The sequence below is a fragment of the Artibeus jamaicensis genome, unplaced genomic scaffold (genome assembly GCF_021234435.1).
Source record: "Artibeus jamaicensis isolate MK-2021 breed Jamaican fruit bat unplaced genomic scaffold, CSHL_Jam_final contig_887, whole genome shotgun sequence".
NCBI classification, from domain to species: Eukaryota; Metazoa; Chordata; class Mammalia; order Chiroptera; family Phyllostomidae; genus Artibeus; species Artibeus jamaicensis.
In genome coordinates, this window is record NW_026522003.1 from 1,730,355 (window position 1) to 1,747,809 (window position 17,455).

Sequence of the window (17,455 nt, forward strand, 5' to 3'; positions counted from 1 at the left end):
GAACAAAGACATTCCAAATGTCCTTCAGGACAAATATCTCAGTTCCTGAAATTCATTGGACTCAGTTTCCTGGGTCCAAAGGATGAAAGTTTTAGGACAAACTAATGGTTGTTTTCACCTGTTGTAGTGAGACCCATATAGAAAGCAGCATTTGACTAAAACAAAGAGTCAGGCAAATTCTCACTTCCCTTCCCCTTTATTGCAGGATTACCCCTGTGATTCTTTGTTTCCTTGCAAGCTTTTCATATCCTTTCAATAACATGAGCTCTTCTTTCTCATCTTCTTGGCTCCTTTCAGTTTTTCCTCCTTGATTTCCTCACTGTCTTCTCTTCACTTTTCCATTTTACTTTCTTCTGCTGCTGTTTCTGGTGCAGTGGCCCCTTTAGAAGCTGCTGCTGCTCCCCTTCCCTGCAGGGAGATATTGCACAGGTGCAGCCCCATGGTTCCCACTGTGGGTCTCTCACGATGCAGTAGTACACAGCAGAGTCTCTCAGGGAAACCTGGGGCAGGATCAAGCTACTGGACTTTCTGTCTTCTGTGATATAGAGAAAGGCCATTCCTTTGGTCACGTTGCCTTGTAAACCATGAATCACATACTCTGGACCCTGGTGAGGAATCTGTCGATACCAGTGTATGTACTCACTTCCACTGATTGTGGGGTGGCTACAGGGCAGGTGCACAGTTCCTTCTTCAGTACTCTCCACTGCATCTGGCTGTGTGGACTTAGCATCTCCTGTAATAGCTGAGCAGAGGAGAAACAATGGATTAGTTTTGGAATGTCAAATTGGGATTCATCTAAGGTCAGGTTCATGAGCACTCCTGAACTCCCCCCTCTCTGGCCATGTGTCCTACATGAACATTTTCACAACATGTGTTGCACAGAACAAGAGAAATACTACTGGTATCTATTTTTGAGTTATCCAGAGCCACAGGCCAAAGATCAACTGCAGTATCCCACAACCCCCGGGCTCAAGAAACCCAAAGCCCCTAAAGCTTCCCAGCTCTGTGACTCAGATGGTCTTCCTTGAGTTGTGGATGTGAGAAACTTCTCACAGCAATGCCCAAATTCTCTGAAAAAACACATAGACGTGTAAACACATAGATGTATTTTCCCTGCACAGCAGTTTGGTAGAGTGAAAAGTAAAAGCAGTAGGCACATGGCCTTTGTTTGGCCACAAACGCCCTCCTTTCTCAGACCCAAACCACTTACCCAAAGTGAGGAAAAGCATGATTCCTACCACTGGTTTCATGGTTCAAGTGCAAACTGGGGTTCCAGTCCTCAGAGCCCAGAATCTGTGTCTGATCCTAGGTGTGGGGAGGTTCCAATGACAACACAGCAGCCACTAGCACAGCCTCACCCAGGAAGCTTTCAATTGGGTGTTTCCCCAGGCAGACATCAGTGAAAGACAAAGCAGTCCCTTACTGGGTTTTTTCCCCCCACATACAGAATTAAACATAAATTTAGAAAGAGGGTAAGTTCTCCCAATATCTACTCTTCATTCAGAGGGTTTACACTGAGATCACTTTCAAATACTCTATGTTTGAATAAGTCTGAATGAGTAGCATTATCCACATGGAGATTAACCATCCCTCATTTGTAGTACAGGGCAAATACACTGTGGAGCTGATATGAAATATCCTCTAATACAAGTACCTATGTTAAATCTTGGGCTGTAAGGGGAGAAGAGAATTCCTATGCATGTTCCCAGCCAAAGCAAGTTAGTCTCAGGACCAGTAATACATAATTTAACTTTCAAAGTTAGAAACTTTTTTTTCTGGTAACAATTTCTATAAGCTCATTAAAAATCCAATGACACTGCAAGAAAATATTTGCAACGTATAACACCAAAATAATTTCATAGTTGTATAACACCCCTGAGCTCAGTTTGACAGGACAAGATACAATCAGAATCCAGTCTAGGGGCCAGGTTGTCTGTACTCAGTTCTCCCGCATTGGCTTCTGGAACGCTGGGTTAAGCACCCTTCTGATGAATGTTGTTGGGTGCCCCTGGTCTTGGCAAACTAACCAATAACAGAGTAGTATTTATCTCCATTCCACTTATCCCCTCTTTAACAGACATTTTCTCATCTCCATGCCCTTGCCTAGGGTACCATGCACTGAGGACAGTAAAAAGAAAAGCAGAAAAGGAAGGATGGGAAACAAAAATCTATTAAAAAAATGAAATGAAGTCTTTGGACAAGAGAGGTGAAAGTGAACATAAAGGAATTGCTCTGGTTATTCTCAAAAGCAGTTATTATTTACAAAATTGGATAGAATAAAATTAAAATTATCCATCTTTCTCTGCTATAATAACTAAGCTTCTTATTTCACTATAGGAAGAAATATTTGGCTATTTAATATTAAATTATTAATCACCTCTCTTTTCTCTTCACATGAAGGCTCAGCTCTTTGCTCTGTGTTTGGGAGAGGGCTCATTCATGTCCTTGAGGCTGAGCGCAAACTCAGTGTGAGTTTATAAAGGACAAGGAGGCAAAGGGGGTGAAAGTAAGTTCTCTCACAGCTCAAGGATCACCTCTAACTCACCCTGGAAGGAGCTTCAGTTCCCCCACCGCAACAGCCCCCTCTTGTGCCTGTGCATATGAACTGCTTTCTCAGAACTGGGAATCAGTCAGTCAGTAATCTTCCAAGGTTAGTATTTCCTAATGATGGGTAGGTATCTCATGTGTACTACCTCCCCCTGGTGGCAAGGCTCCCTGGGGAGCTTCTACCAGAAGCCTCTACAGCAGTGATTTCCAACTGGTGTGAAGCAAGAATTTTTCAAACGTGCAATTCCTGACTAGTCCTGGTACCCACCTCTTTTCCCTCAGACTGTCAAATGTAAAAATGACAACTGCCAACACAACAATGTCCTATGGTGTGAATGAATCAAAATTATATCTATTTCTCTTGTCAGATTAGCAAAATACATATTTTTTAGTGTGATGAGAAGTTGTAGTAATTAGTTTTCCGTGTTGTGAGATGAAAGAGATTGAAAATTGCTGCTATAAAGGCTGAATTATTTTTAGTCACTTGGGGATTTTAAAATTATGTTTGTGACCTTTTCCTCATAGAAATTGTCTATAATCTCCCCTCGATGAAATTCTTTTACTATCCTTAGCATCTTGTTTTTCCATGTTTGATGGCTGTTCAGAGGGCACATTATTTATTGTTTAGCATAGAATTTGGCACTAAATAGTCCTTTGTTGGGTAAATGTATTAATTAATATTTATTGGAAGAAGTTCTATGGAATGACTATCAAAATTATTCTAAATAAAAGCTTCTATTTTTTGGACCACAAATAGAGCAAAAGCATCCTCCAGTGAAGATAAATCCAAGATTAGACATGTGGGCAAAATGCAAACAGCACACCAACCCTCACTCTGCATCCTTCAAAACATAAAAGAAAAATTCACAAATGTGGGACAGGGAAAGCCTGCCTGTGACAATATGGCAGCTTGCAGCATGTGTCACGTAGTTGTGCCATTTAAAGGAAAAGCAGTAACTCAAGGCTGGTATAAATATGGGCGTGAAGAAGTATTAGGATGGCCATGAGAAATGTGAAAAGTGAGAGTTATGTCTCTAGGTATGTAATGCAAAATTCAGACCAAAAACACAAGTTTTTATTAGTGTTCATTACGACAGGACTCAGATGGTGTGAATAATCCAGACTGAGTATATCTACCCCTTCCCAAAACAATGAATATTGTGGAATTTGGGGGTTTTGTTTACTTGTTTTTTATAAAATAGCCTCATTGGTATATAGTTCATATATTATGTAGTTCACCTCTTAAAGCTTATAATGCAATGATTTTTAGTACACTCACAGAGCTCTGCAATCATCACCACAGTTGATTTTCGAACATTTCATGATTCCCAGAAGGAGCCAAGTAGCAGTCCCTCAACATTTACCCCCATGAAACTCCTTGCAGGCAACCACTGATCTACTTGGCTGTGTCTCAGCCCATCTGTGCTGCTGTAACAGATGACCACCGATTGGGTAGTTTATAAACAACAAAAAATCATTTCTCATAGTTCTGGAGACTGGGAAGTCCAAGATCAAAGCACGAACAGATTTGGTGTCTAGTGTAGGCTGCCTTCTGGTTCATAGATGGTACCTTCTTGCTGTGTGCTCACATGGTTGAGGGGGAAGGGATTTCTCTGGACCCTCTTTTGTAAGAGCACTAATCCTGCAATAGAAGTCTCACTTTTTAATTCTATCACCTTTCAAGTTTAAAATACCACTAACATATTTTGGGGGAACACAAACATTCAAACAATGGAAGTCTCTATAGATAGTCTCATTCTGCTTATTTCTTATAAATGAAATTATACTCTATGTGGTCCCTTGGAATTGTCTTTTTTCATCTAGCATAATGTTCTGGGCTCATCCATGTTGGAGTATGTTTGAGTGCTGCATTACTTTTTATTATCCATAACATTCCAATGTATAGATATACCATATTTCATGTATCAATTCATGCACATATGCATTGTTTCCATTTTGATTATGAACATTTACAGTCAAGTTTTTGCGTGCACAGATATTTTACTCCTTCTGGGTATATATATGTATAGAAGCGGAATTGCTGGATGATATAATAGCTCTATGTTCAATGTTTGAACTCTCAGCTCATTTTCTAATGTGGCTGCACCATTCTACACAGCCGTAAAAGTCTAAGAAGGGGTTTAACTTTATTATATTCCCACTGGTTATTTTTATTTCCTGTCGTTTTGATTTAAGTCTTGTTAGTGGTCATGTTGGTGAAGTGGTTTTCTTGTGGTTTTATGGACAAATGGTGTTTATAGCATATACTCTTCATCAGAGTGAGGAAGTTTTTCTCTTATTTCTGATTAGTTAAGAATTTATTTCTTTCTATGGGCAAAGAAATAAATGTATAAATGTATTTAGAATACATTATACTTTTGTGTAACTACTGAGATTATTAAATGATGTTTTTATTCACATGGATTATTACTTTGATTTAACATGTTAAACATCACATGAAAACCAACTTGGTTATAATATACTATCCTTTACAGTTTCTGCCATTTTTGCAAATATTTAGAAGCTTAGAATTTATGCTGATCCAGTGAGGTTATCCCATATTTAAAACATTTTTTTTTATTCTGGCGGCTCAGTTGGTTGGAGCATCATCTTGAATAGCCAAGGTTGTGGATTTCATCCTTGGTCAGGGCACATATAAAAAGCAACATATGAATGTATAAATAAGTGGAGTGAAATCAATGTTTCTCTCTCTCTCTCCCTTTCTCTATCTCTCTAAAATTAATCAAAAGAAAAATTTAAAGAAGAGATTATTCAGCCCTGGCTGGTGTAGCTCAGTGGATTGAACGCGGGCCTGCGAACCAGACAATCGCGGTTCGATTCCCAGTCAGGGCACATGCCTGGGTTGCAAACCAGTTCCCTGCAGGCCAGTTCCCAGCAGGGGATGCGCGAAAGGCAACCATACATTAATGTTTCTCTTCCTCTCTCCTTCCCTTCCCCTCTAAAGATAAATAAATAAAATATTTAAAAAAAGAGATTATTCTGTCTTTGTGTAAAAACGTGTTTCTGTATTTATTAAGTTTGAGGCATCAGTCATGTTATGTATGATAGGTGATGCTGTCATAATAATCAACCTTAAAATCTCAGTGGTTCAAAAACAGTGGTTCATTTCTTGCACATACATAGTAGCTCATTTTGATAATCCGCCAGGTCAGCTCTACTGTATGTGATTACTAACAATTGAAGCTTCATATCAATACATAACTCACCAATCACCATAATCTATAAGAGAAGATATTCAAAGTTAAGCTAATTAAGTGTCCCTCCCAAGATGTGGAACAGGACATTTCTGTTCACACTTCTTCAGCCCATGCAGTCCTGTGACAACGTCAGTTTTCAGGAGACTTGCTGTCCTTCTGGGTTGCTTGAAGGAGGGGGAACCAGATATTAATGAGCAGTTGCTGTGTACTCCATCATCAGCCTTCCACCTGTAACTGAGAATTCATTTCCTCTCTTCTTCCCCCGCAGGAGGCAGGGAGACAAGTTAGATCCCCTTTCAGTGACACCTGATCAATGGCAGGAACTCTGATTGATATCCTATTCTGCTCCCCAGGTCTTGATGTGACTCCTTTGAAGCACTATGAAGAAACAAATAAGCAGAAAACAAACAAGTAAACTGTTTTCTCCACACACTCAATACACAATCATGGAACAGTTACAAGACTGTGTTCTGTAAAGTCCCCACAACTGAGAGTGAAGAGAGACAACAGTGTTGGTCTGAAGCAGGTCCCAGAGGGTCACTGCTTATGGGTTCCTGACCCTGATTTGATGAGATGCTTTCTGCAGGGAGTTCTTCTCACTGTTTCTCACATTCTCTGGCTCAGGCTCTGGGAGAGTCTTCTTCCATGATCTTCTCTGGCCACATGTTAAAGGTTATGCCTCTCCTGGGGGATGGTTCTGTCAGCCCATTTTCTGCCTGGGTTTGGTGAGAGATGAAGAATTATTTTGAATCTCTAATGATCATAGTTTGACTTAGTCAAAACTGCCTTTGGCTGTACAGAACTTTCAAAAAGCTAGTCACCTGCTTATTTACTTGATTCTAGTAAGAGTCATATATTTATCTGTGAAAACTGTATTGCAAACCAGTCTGATCATGACCACATTGTTCACAACAGAAGACTAACCAGGAGGACCTAGACCCTCTTGCTGAGGTCAGTGTTGGTTGGACTGATGCTCACCTGACTCATTCAGCTGCACCCTATACTCTGACCTTGTCCTTCACAGCAACCAGGAAGCTTAGGGCACTAGTCAAGATGTGCTAACTTGGTGGTACTTAAAGTTAAGAAAACTTTCTGCCCTTGCAGACACTGGCCACAAATCATTGTGGTTCTTAGAATTCCCCAAGAGCAGAGTTAAAATGTTATTTGGAATGTGGAAATAAATGTCAGGTTAGACTATGAAAAAAAACTTAAAATACATTTATGTACTTATACATTTGGTTTTTATTCAAGTTTTGTATATAATACATATAAAATAATAAAATGTCTTATGATATTTATCAGAACTTTTAAAGTCAGTGTGACATTGGAAGAGACAATGGGTGGATTCTAGTGATGTTCAGATCTGAATTCCAAAATTTCAAGAGGAGCATTAGAAAACTACTTCTGATTTTCCTGCAATAAATGGGTTCAGTCATCACAGTGTTTAAGAATAATTTGTAAAGCACTTTGAGATGTATTTTAACCTAATATACAAAGATAATAGCTGGGAATCTTGGGAACAATGCTGTTTTATACACTGAGCTCATTATGGGGCATTTTTAATAGAAAGTTTATGTTAGAAGGCCTCAACTGTGCCACCACACACAGGGCCCACCTTCTTCCTGCCTGTGGCTCCTGGGTTTTCCCAGCCTCTGAGCAGGTGGTGTCTTCATGGAGCCAAAGGTTTTTGCTAAGCTTCCACCATCACTTCTATTACTGTGAGTCCTGCTGTCACTTGTATTAGTGTGGGTTCTCGGAGAGCACAGAAGTACGTGGCTGAGTCAGCCAGTCGTAAGGAAGAGATGGTGAGGCTGATGAATTTGTTTGCCTTTTGAAAATTCACAGAGTAACGGCCCTTAATTGCATTTTGGTGAGAAGGGTACTGATAAATAAGGAAAACCATCTCTCCACTGGGAGGCTGTTTGTACCAATACAAATAATAATCACTCCATGTGGTTTCATACTCGCAGTTCATTGTCACAGATTCTCCTTCCTGTCCTGGTACTGTAGTCTGAGCTTGAGTGACTTTCTGAGTCCTGATGAAACCTGTATGAAAAAAAAAGGAAAAAACAGGGTTGCTCCTCTGAAATGTCTCAGTTGGGTTATGAGGAACATATTATTTTATGACCCAAGAACAAAGAAAAAAATGACATGGTGTTTCATTTCCTTGCCTCTATCCCTTTGAATACCCCCACCAGTTAAAACTTTCAAATCCCATCCTTGTCTCTAAAAGAACGCTGAAGCCCCATGTTCAGGGCCACACGTACTGAAGCTAAAGAAGAGCATGAGTGCCCACAGCAGGCCTGGACAGAGCATGGAGGAAAGTCTTCTGGGTGAAGTCTCCCTTGTTCTCATTTTTCCCAGAGACCAACCCTTCTCTGAGTGGGTGAGTGCTCAGATCTGGGTTAGATGTATCTTCCCCTCAAGAGGAAGTGAAGTTCATGAGTAAAAGGTTACATTTGCTCTATTCAGAGACTGACACATCAACCCCTCCTGAATCCTGTGCTGCCTACATAATTTTCTGTAACAATGTGTTTGGAAATGTCTATTATATCTGATCAGGTATATAAAGCTTAATGATTTTTTGTCATTGAATTCTTGCTTGGTACTCTTTTGATCAGAGAGTGTATTCCGAATGATTTAAATCTTTTGAAATTTATCAAGGTCTGTTTTAATTTATTAAGGCTTTTTCTTACTGCTTTATTAATTTATAATCTACATACATAAACCACTCATTTTAAAGTATAATTTCATGAGCTTTGACATATGTATATGCCCCTAAGACTATCATCATAGTGAAGATGATGAACATAGTCATCATTTCTAGAACTTCTGTGTATTCCTTTGTAAACCGTCCCCACCTCCAGTCCTAAGCAATCACTAAACTGCTTTCTGTCACTTTGCATTTTGTAAAATTTTATGTAAAATTTGTTTTGTATTTCCTAGAGTTTTACTTAAACGGAATCATATGAGGACTCTTATGCAATTTATCATTCATCATAATTATCTTGAGATTCAATGAGTTGTTGCAGATATCAACAATTTCTTCTTTTGATTGTTGAGTAGAATTTCACCACTTATGTACTGGCTTTGTCTCCAGTTCTGCCTATTACAAATAAGTCTATGAATGTTCTGTACAAGTATTTGTGTGTGCATATATTTTCTTTCCTTTTGGGATAATATCTAGGAATAGAATACTTTAAAAGTGTGGTATGATTTATTTAACATTTTACAAAGCTGCCAAACTGTATTCAAAATCCCAGTTGATTTTGTTGTGTTGTACATTCCCACCAGCAGAGAGTTCTGTGAGAGAGTTTTAGATATCTCACATCCTTGACAAGTCTTGGTACAGTCAACCTTTTTAGCTTTATCCATTCTGATGAGAATGTAGGGGCATCTCATACATTAGATTTGCTGTTCTGTAATAGCTTATTATGTTGATAATCTTTTCATAATTTTAGTAGCAGTAATTTATTTACTTTTGTGTTCTGCTCTTTCTTATTGCCTGAATACACCTCAATTTATGTTTATTATGCTGTTGATAGAGTTTGGGTTGGAATTATTTGCTGTCTTTTCAATAATTTTTATTTTACAATTACAGCTGACATACCATTTCATATTAGCTTCAGGTGTTCATCCCACTGATTAGACAAGTTACTAAGTGATTATCCTGAAAAATATACTGCTCTGACACTATACACAGTTATTCTTTGTCATGCAGTGTTTGCTCTGATAACTGTGTGGGCAGGTGCCTAGTATTATTATTAGGTAGCAGTCCCTGTTCTGGCACAACTTTCTTTGTAGCCTTAGCAATGTAGAGGAGGCAGGGCGGTATTTCCACACCACAGCTTCCCTTTGTACATAGATGTGAGATTGGGTAAGTAGAGTGCAATCAGAGTGGAGAATGTCCTGGTAACAGAACTTTATAACTGGGTTGGGATAACTTATAGATTATTTAAAATCTATCTGAAGATAACGAAAAATCTTCAGTTTGTTGACTTACAAATCTAGAAATAGTTTAAAAAAATGACATATAACAGTTAGACAGATTATTCATTTATATTTCTATCTTTCTGAGATTGAAATAAACTTCATGGTGTCATTTGTATGTAGAATCTTAAGAACGATTTGAGGTCAGAAAAGTAGTCTATGGCCATACCTCCCTGAATGCTCCTGATCTCATCTGAAGTCAGAAAAATAGAATAGAAAGGATATGCTGCTTGGGGTAGGTGGCAGAAATAGAAAGAGGTTGGAAAACCATAAAAAATAATTAAAAATAGAATTTATTTTATAATATATAATGTAATAAATATATAAAAACCCATGTTGATAAATACTTTGCTAAATCATAACATAGATCATATATCATATCATATTGTTTTTACTCAGTTCCTGCTATTGTAGGCTATATACATATTATGCATATGTGTGTTTATATAAAGTACATATGTAATACATATATACACATAAATACACATAATACATGTATAATCTCTTGTGATATAATGCGTAGGAAACTGACATTTACTTTGGCCAATTTCTGTCACAGCTTATGATGGAAACAAAAGTTGAGAAGATGCTTTCCTGTTTCAACTCTTTCCCTTGCTGCTCTGTGATCACCATGAGAGTGTGCCTGACCCAGGCTGCTGCAGGACTTCTCCTTATCCCAGACGAGGCTGTTCTAGACAGCCCACAGCCAGCTGTTCTTCAGACCTAACAGGGCACTCAGCCAAGCCTGTTCACCTGAGCCAAGTCTAAATGGTCAATCCATACATTTATAACTTACATTATTTATTGTTTTAGACTTGAGTTTGGGAGTAATACACTGTTATTACAAAGACTAACAGATACAGTGGGAGAGATGGGTGCTTAATTGAACAGCCTTTGGTGTGGCTGCTAGGAGGTAAGGACTCGTTACATTACAGTAGCATAGTTAGTCCCTCCAATGACATCTGTGTTGACTCTGTGATTGGATGTCTCGTGGTTACAGAGAGTTGGGATCTCTGAGCTTAGCGAAGTGGAATGACCACTGCAACAGTCTCCTGTGAAGTATGTAGAGCTTCCCAACTCAGGGACCACTTTAAATGGTCAGGATTTTATTTGTGAGAAGATGTCTTAGGAACACTGTTAGCTTTTCAGTGAAAATATTATAGAAATTTCCTTTACATATGTGTATGTATTACACAATCACACACAGTGTATTACACAATCAGTATGTACAAAAGCAATGTCAACATATTTCTTGTCTTTTCCCCCCTGATATTTGGGATCTATTTTCAGTTTGAAATTCTGTTTTTAAGGGGCTGAGAACAATTCTGGCATGAAGAAATGTTTTTTTCACAGAAATTCAGGTTGACTATTTTCCTTCTAGTCATCACATAAATGAAAGCATAGAACCAGTGGTCAGTACATGTTTGACATTAATTGAATCATATGGCCATTGGACTATAGGAAATGGATTTCATCTAGTTGTAACCTGTATTTCACAAATGAAATTTGACTAAGAAATGCCAAAGGTAAAAAAAAACTGACAGTGATAAGAATATAAAATGTCAAGATATTTTTTAGCCCTGGCTGGTGTAGCTCAGTGGATTGAGCACGGGCCTGTGAAGCAAAGGGTCGCCGGTTTGATTCCCAGTCAGGGCACATGTCTGGGTTGCGGGCCAGGTCCCCAGTAGGCGACACATGAGAGGCAAACACATATTAATGTTTCTCTCCCACTCTTTCTCCTTCCCTTCCCCTCTCTCTAAAAAATAAATAAGTAAAATATTTTTTTAAAGATATTTTTTATTAGTTAACACAATCATTAAGGCTGATTAGTGGGAATGGGGAATCTCATGTAGGTAACTTTGGCCATTGAGATCAATTAAGTCTGAAGCTGGAAACTACCAATATACTGGACACCCCTGACTGAATCAACATGTGGGACAGTCCCCACATTGTTTATGTTCTTTTTGTCCTTCAGTGACCTTGGTCTGGTTTTGCACTCTCACCTTTCAGATGTATAGTAAATGCTCAGTCCCACAAATCCATCTCAGCTGCGAATGGGGATATTACCAGTAACAAGATCTTTGCAGCTGACAAACTTTATGCATGCCTGTGTTTATGTTATTATCCACAGGGCAACATGTTTTTCCTGATGGACAGTGTGTCAGAGGTCAGTGTCTTCCTGGAAAATAAGGACACAGTAAGGGATTTACTGAGGCAATGCCTAGAAGTAATTTACAGGTGAAGAAATAAATGCACGAGACATAAAATATCCATCCTCAAATGCATTTAATGGAATTTAATGCATCTTCAAATGCACAGTTACTCAGAAACTATAATTAGGGATCATTTCAATCATTTTACACAAAAATAAAGCACCTGACTGTTGGTAGTAGAAGGCCATGAAACACTCACTGAGACAACTTGCACTAGGACCCTGGTTCCCCATCCCAAATGCATCTCTTTCCAAAGGATAGAATGAAAACAGGGTAACTTCATTCCAGGGATTAGTGGGAACAAAGTTTCACCAGCAATTGCTGCCCTGGCTACCAAGGAACCTCTCTCTCAGGGTGAACAATGAGCATGGTTAGACTCCTGGACACCCTGAGGCTCAGGGAACATTATTAACTCGTTTGGAGGACTTGCTATGTGTTAGTCTTCCTTACTGCTCAGCTTACTCACCTACTTTAATGTGCACCCTCTCTTACTGCCATGTGTGAATGGAAGCAAGTTGTGTGTGTGCAAGTCTGAGACCCCAAGTGGGGTTAGTGTGGTCCCAGCTGCAGGTTTGAGCACAGGCTGCAGGTGCCTGCAGAGCACTGTGCACTCGCTGCACAGAGGTACAAGGCTGCGTCTCCAGGGTACGAGTGCTCGATGTGCAGAGAGAGGTGTTGGGCACTCTTGTTGTGGAAGGCTGTGAATCTTCCCTCTTCCTTTTTATCTGCAACTGAACTTATTGATATCAGGAGTGCAGGACCTTTAGCAGGGTATTTTTTGTACCATGTGAAGTAAGTAAACAAATTATTATTGTAGTCACAGTTCAGAATAGAAGTTCCTCCTTCCTGCACACTCAGGGATGCAGAATTCTGCTTCACCTGTTGCTGCTCACCATTCTGCTGTTGACTATTCACCCCTGTGTGGAAAGAGAATATCAGATCTTAAATTTAATGTTCAAAGTCCCAACAGAAAATCATCCATCACAAGCCAGAAAGGAAAAAAATCAAAATCTCCAACTATCTCATTTCTCAACCTTGTAGTATCCCCTGAAGTTTTTCTACTGTATTCAAACCTCCCACCCCAAACTCACAGTGTGGACGAAGACTGAAAAGCAACAACAAAACCCCCAGGAGCCTGCCCATTTCTCCTGGGAAGCCTGGTGGTCCTGTCTCCTGCCCAGGCAGCTGTCAATCTGACTTCAGCTTCCTCCACCTCATTCATGCCCTTCCACAGAGCCTTCTACTTCACATCTGAACAGCTCTGTTGTTAGCTGAAGTTATTCATATTCATGAAAGGAAGCACTGCCCCCTGTAGTCCACATGCAGCAAATTTCTGAGAATGCGTTTCTGTGCTTCTGGAAGTTCAATTTGTAATTTCTTCCCCAAGTTAGTATGTTAAAATAGGAGACTTTAAGAGATCACACAATTCAAATGTATGGAGATATTTACTTATTGCAAGTAGAAAATGATAACTGAGAATTTAGAGAATTATACAAAATCACATAATTGACACTTTGTCAACTGCCATATTTAGGCAAACAGCTTATTATAAAATATTGATAAGAATTGGTGTTTTGAGGTGGACACATGGAGGGAGTATAATGTTATACTTAATACAAAGGTTACAAATTTAGAACACAGAAAGTTTGATAGCTCTACATTTAATGTAATTATATTTTATTGAGGTGCACAATGTCCCTATATCTTCTGCTTAACTAAATGTCACACAGTAATTAAGTCTGATATGAAACTGGACAACTCCCTCAAAACCCAAGTCAGCACAACAAAATGTATCCTCTGTAATACTTTATCTTCTGTAATAGATCACCTTCTGAACTAGATGATCTCTCTCTCCTGAAAGTTGGATGATTGATGAGTTTGTCTGTATTCTCAAATTAGAAAAAAATAGCACAGCCTTGTGAAGTCTATAGACATTACAATGTCATGACATTTAAAGGTGCCACATAATGCTCCAAGGCTACAATTTTCTTGCCTTTACTCTTGTTTCATATCTGGTCTATGTCTCCACAGTTTTGTCCAATGGAAGAGGCAAGAAGAATCTAGAATGCTTAAAACTGTACATCAGTAGGATGACTCATGATTACAGCTAAGGTAAAGTGCATATTTTCTGGGATATATTCGAACAAACACACAGAACACAGACTAAAATAATTATAAGCATATGTGTTGTATGGGAAGAAGTATTTCTCATTTTTATTTGAATAACAATGCATCATTCTGGGGGAGTCCCAATGTTAGGGAGCCCACTTTAACTGTTTAGTCCAGACAAGCTGAGCTGTCCCCGTTGTACATTACACATATGTGTGCCTTCTCTTGTCTGGAGCACCCTTTCTGCTTCCCTTCATCCTTCACCCTGAGTAACTCGTGTTCATCTGCTGGGTTTCAAGCTGAGCTGTCACACATCCAGGAAGCTTTCTCTGACTGACACCTATTGATTTCACAATAGCCTTTGCCCTCCCAGTGAAACTGTGTGATTTAAAAGTATGTGTTCCACACTAGACTACCAATCCACAAGTGAAGTGACTTGTATTTCTTCAAAGCTCCCTATACCATTTCCAACAGCTACTTAGTAAAATATTGGTTGAATGAATGAATGAAACTTGTGAGTAAAGTTGGATGCAAAATATTGTTCTCATGTACATGAGGATTCTAAAATGAGGTACAAAGACTATGACTTGCTCAAGCTGATAATAGCACACTCATGACTAGAAGTTAGCATTTTCCAATGGCATTTCTGAACATAAAGAGGGAAGTGATGTAAATACGCACATTTGAATATAAACAAAATGAACAATCAAATGCACTGGAAGAAGTTGGAACAAAATAGTAAGTGAAGGGTTATGAGGCATAACATGGATCTTTGTTTGAGTCTTTACAGTTTCAGTCTTAAGATTTCCTTTCACTCATGGGAATAGTGCAGAGTACGAAAAAACCACATTCAGTGTGAAAATATCCATTTGACTCAGAACCTTATAACTGGGTTTGAGGAATCCTGTAGTGGAATTCTGGACCCACTGATTCCCTGACTTGGGGATTCAGATGTTAAAATTGGTTTTGGTTAGGATAGCAACAGTGAGTAGATGATAATTTACCAGTATTTTGAATATTTCAAAAGAAACATCGCTTTGATTACCAAGTGTGTACCTATCACCACCTTAGATATGAGTGAAACCATGCCAACATCTCTGCCTTGTTGCTGGGTGTCGGGATCCAGCCACATGTCTGGGTTCAGGCTTCAGGTGCCTGGGGAGCACTGTGCCTCCACAATACAGTGGTTTGTGGCTGAGTCTCTGGTCTGGGATAAAGGAAGCTCTGACAATCCTTCACAATAAGAGTGGCCTTTTACTTTACATTTTTTCCTTTTCTTCCTCACTTGGCTATATTAGAAAAAGAATCATGGAGCTTTTCTTAGGTTTCTGTCTGTTGCAATTTAAGCTATAAAGACATATAAAAGAGAATACAGGTAAGATGGGTGCTTTCTTGCTCATAGAGAGGAAAAGGAAAGGACTCTGCTTTACATTGAGTCTGTTCTTCACTCATTTCCACCAAGACAGAACCACATATGGGAGAGCTGATCAATCTCCAGATTTTAGCTGGTAACACCATCCCACAGAAATCTCAGGATGAATGATGCATGTGTTTGCATTGTCACATCAAATTGCAGCTCATTTAGAAGTGCTTTCTGCATGAATCGGTGAGTGCAAGGCAATAGCAATATCATTCTAATTATGTTGGGCCCCTGTTCCCAGTCTGGGATCTGAGTTTGGTTCTCAGCTATAGTTTTGATTACCAGTGGCAGGTGTCTGGAGTGGACTGTACTTGCACAGCTCAGAAGTAAGAAGTTGAGTCCCCAGGAGGAGACTCTTTGATGTAGAGGCAACTGTGTTAGTTGATATTGACTGTGGATTTCCATCTTCCTTTTGCTGCATTTCATAAACTATGATACGAGGAGTCTGCCAGGATTTTGTTGAAACCGCTGCACATTGGTTTGGAGGCAGGAGAAATCTAAGTCAGCCTTGGCCTGGTAGCTCAGTTGGTTGGAGCATCATCACAATATGCCAAGGTTGTGGGTTTGATTTCCAATCAGGGTACACACAAGAAGCAACAAATGAATGCATAAACGTGTGGACATCAAATTGATCTCTTTCTCTACCCCTTCCCTTCTTTCCTTCCTCTTTCTTTAAAATAAGTTTTTAAAAAGTGCATGTCAGAAATGATCTCTCCCTTCTTGGAGGATCAGGATCCCATAACTCTGCCCCACCTTCATCTGCAATCTTACCCTTGTTGAGAAAGAAAATTAGGGACAGGTGAGGGTCATGGCAACATGATAGCAACTGTTTCCAAGTGCTGAAAATTTTTCATAGTTTCCACTCTCATGGAGAGGACACAGTCCAAGAAACTAGTGCTTCTCTCTTCCTCCAACTTTTCTGTTCGCTCTTGATTGTTTGCAAATTCAGCTGTGAGATGCCTGCCTAATCCTTCTGGGATGTTCTCAACTCACAGCAAATCCACAGGAGGCCCAGGAAGACTCCCATTTGAGCTTTTATGATTCCTTACTCTTTTGCTAAAGGGACAGACATTGATATCTAGTCCCTTTAAATATTAGTGTGAATGGCATCTTGAATTTGGAATTAATTTTATTTCTGTAGCCCATTGTCACCTGAGATATCTTCAGCAGCAGCCACTTCTAAGTTTTGTTGCTCAGGTTTGTAGCAGGAAGCTCCACTTACCTGTGCTTAGTTCGCCTTCAACACACTGTGTGTGTGTGTGTGTGTGAATTATGTTGGGCTTAAGGGAGTGATTACTGTTTAGGGTGTGCAACAAGTATCTTTATGTGTATTTATATGCAACAATTATATATTTTACATGCATCATTTACAATAAGAATACGTAAATAATATATAAGCAAATTTCCTGTTTACATTCCACATATTGTATGTGTTGAATTTATTAAAATTGAATGATATAATAATAATATTTCAGCACATATGTACACTATAGCAATAAAACTGTATCATAATAGTAGAAATAAAAATATTTACTTCCTCAGTCTTTTTCATATATATTTCATATATACACAGCGTCCCACAGAAGTAACACCTGCTTGAATGTGGTTGGTACGGTAATAATACGGGTGTAATAGCTTAGCTTTAATTTGAATATTTCATCTAAAATGTCTTATGGTGTGCTCAAGTGTGATATACTTACTTTATAGAATTACATGTTTGTGATTTTGTAATAAAAGATTTTGTAATAAGAAAGGAGCATTGTTTGTGCTGGACCCTGTATATGAAAAAGACTGAGGGAGTAAATGTTAAACAGTCTGTATTTCAATTGATAGAGTAGAAGCTTTAGGACATAAACATAATATAAACTCTATCTATTTATCATCTATCTATCTATCTATCTATCTATCTATCTATCATCTATCTATCATCTCTCTATCTAATGTAAAGAGTTTGTACC

General features: G+C 38.9%; 2 gene segments (V, D, J or C); both read right to left on the bottom strand.

The window, feature by feature from the left end:
* Positions 1–293: 293 nt before the first annotated feature.
* Positions 294–1,310, bottom strand: LOC119037115 (T cell receptor alpha variable 26-2-like). The segment is given in 2 exon segments: positions 294–742; positions 1,211–1,310. Coding segments are annotated over 2 exon segments (489 nt in total).
* A 6,145-nt stretch (positions 1,311–7,455) lies between these two features.
* LOC128625797 (T cell receptor delta variable 1-like) lies at positions 7,456–9,140 on the bottom strand. The segment is given in 2 exon segments: positions 7,456–7,811; positions 9,095–9,140. Coding segments are annotated over 2 exon segments (402 nt in total).
* Positions 9,141–17,455: the final 8,315 nt, after the last annotated feature.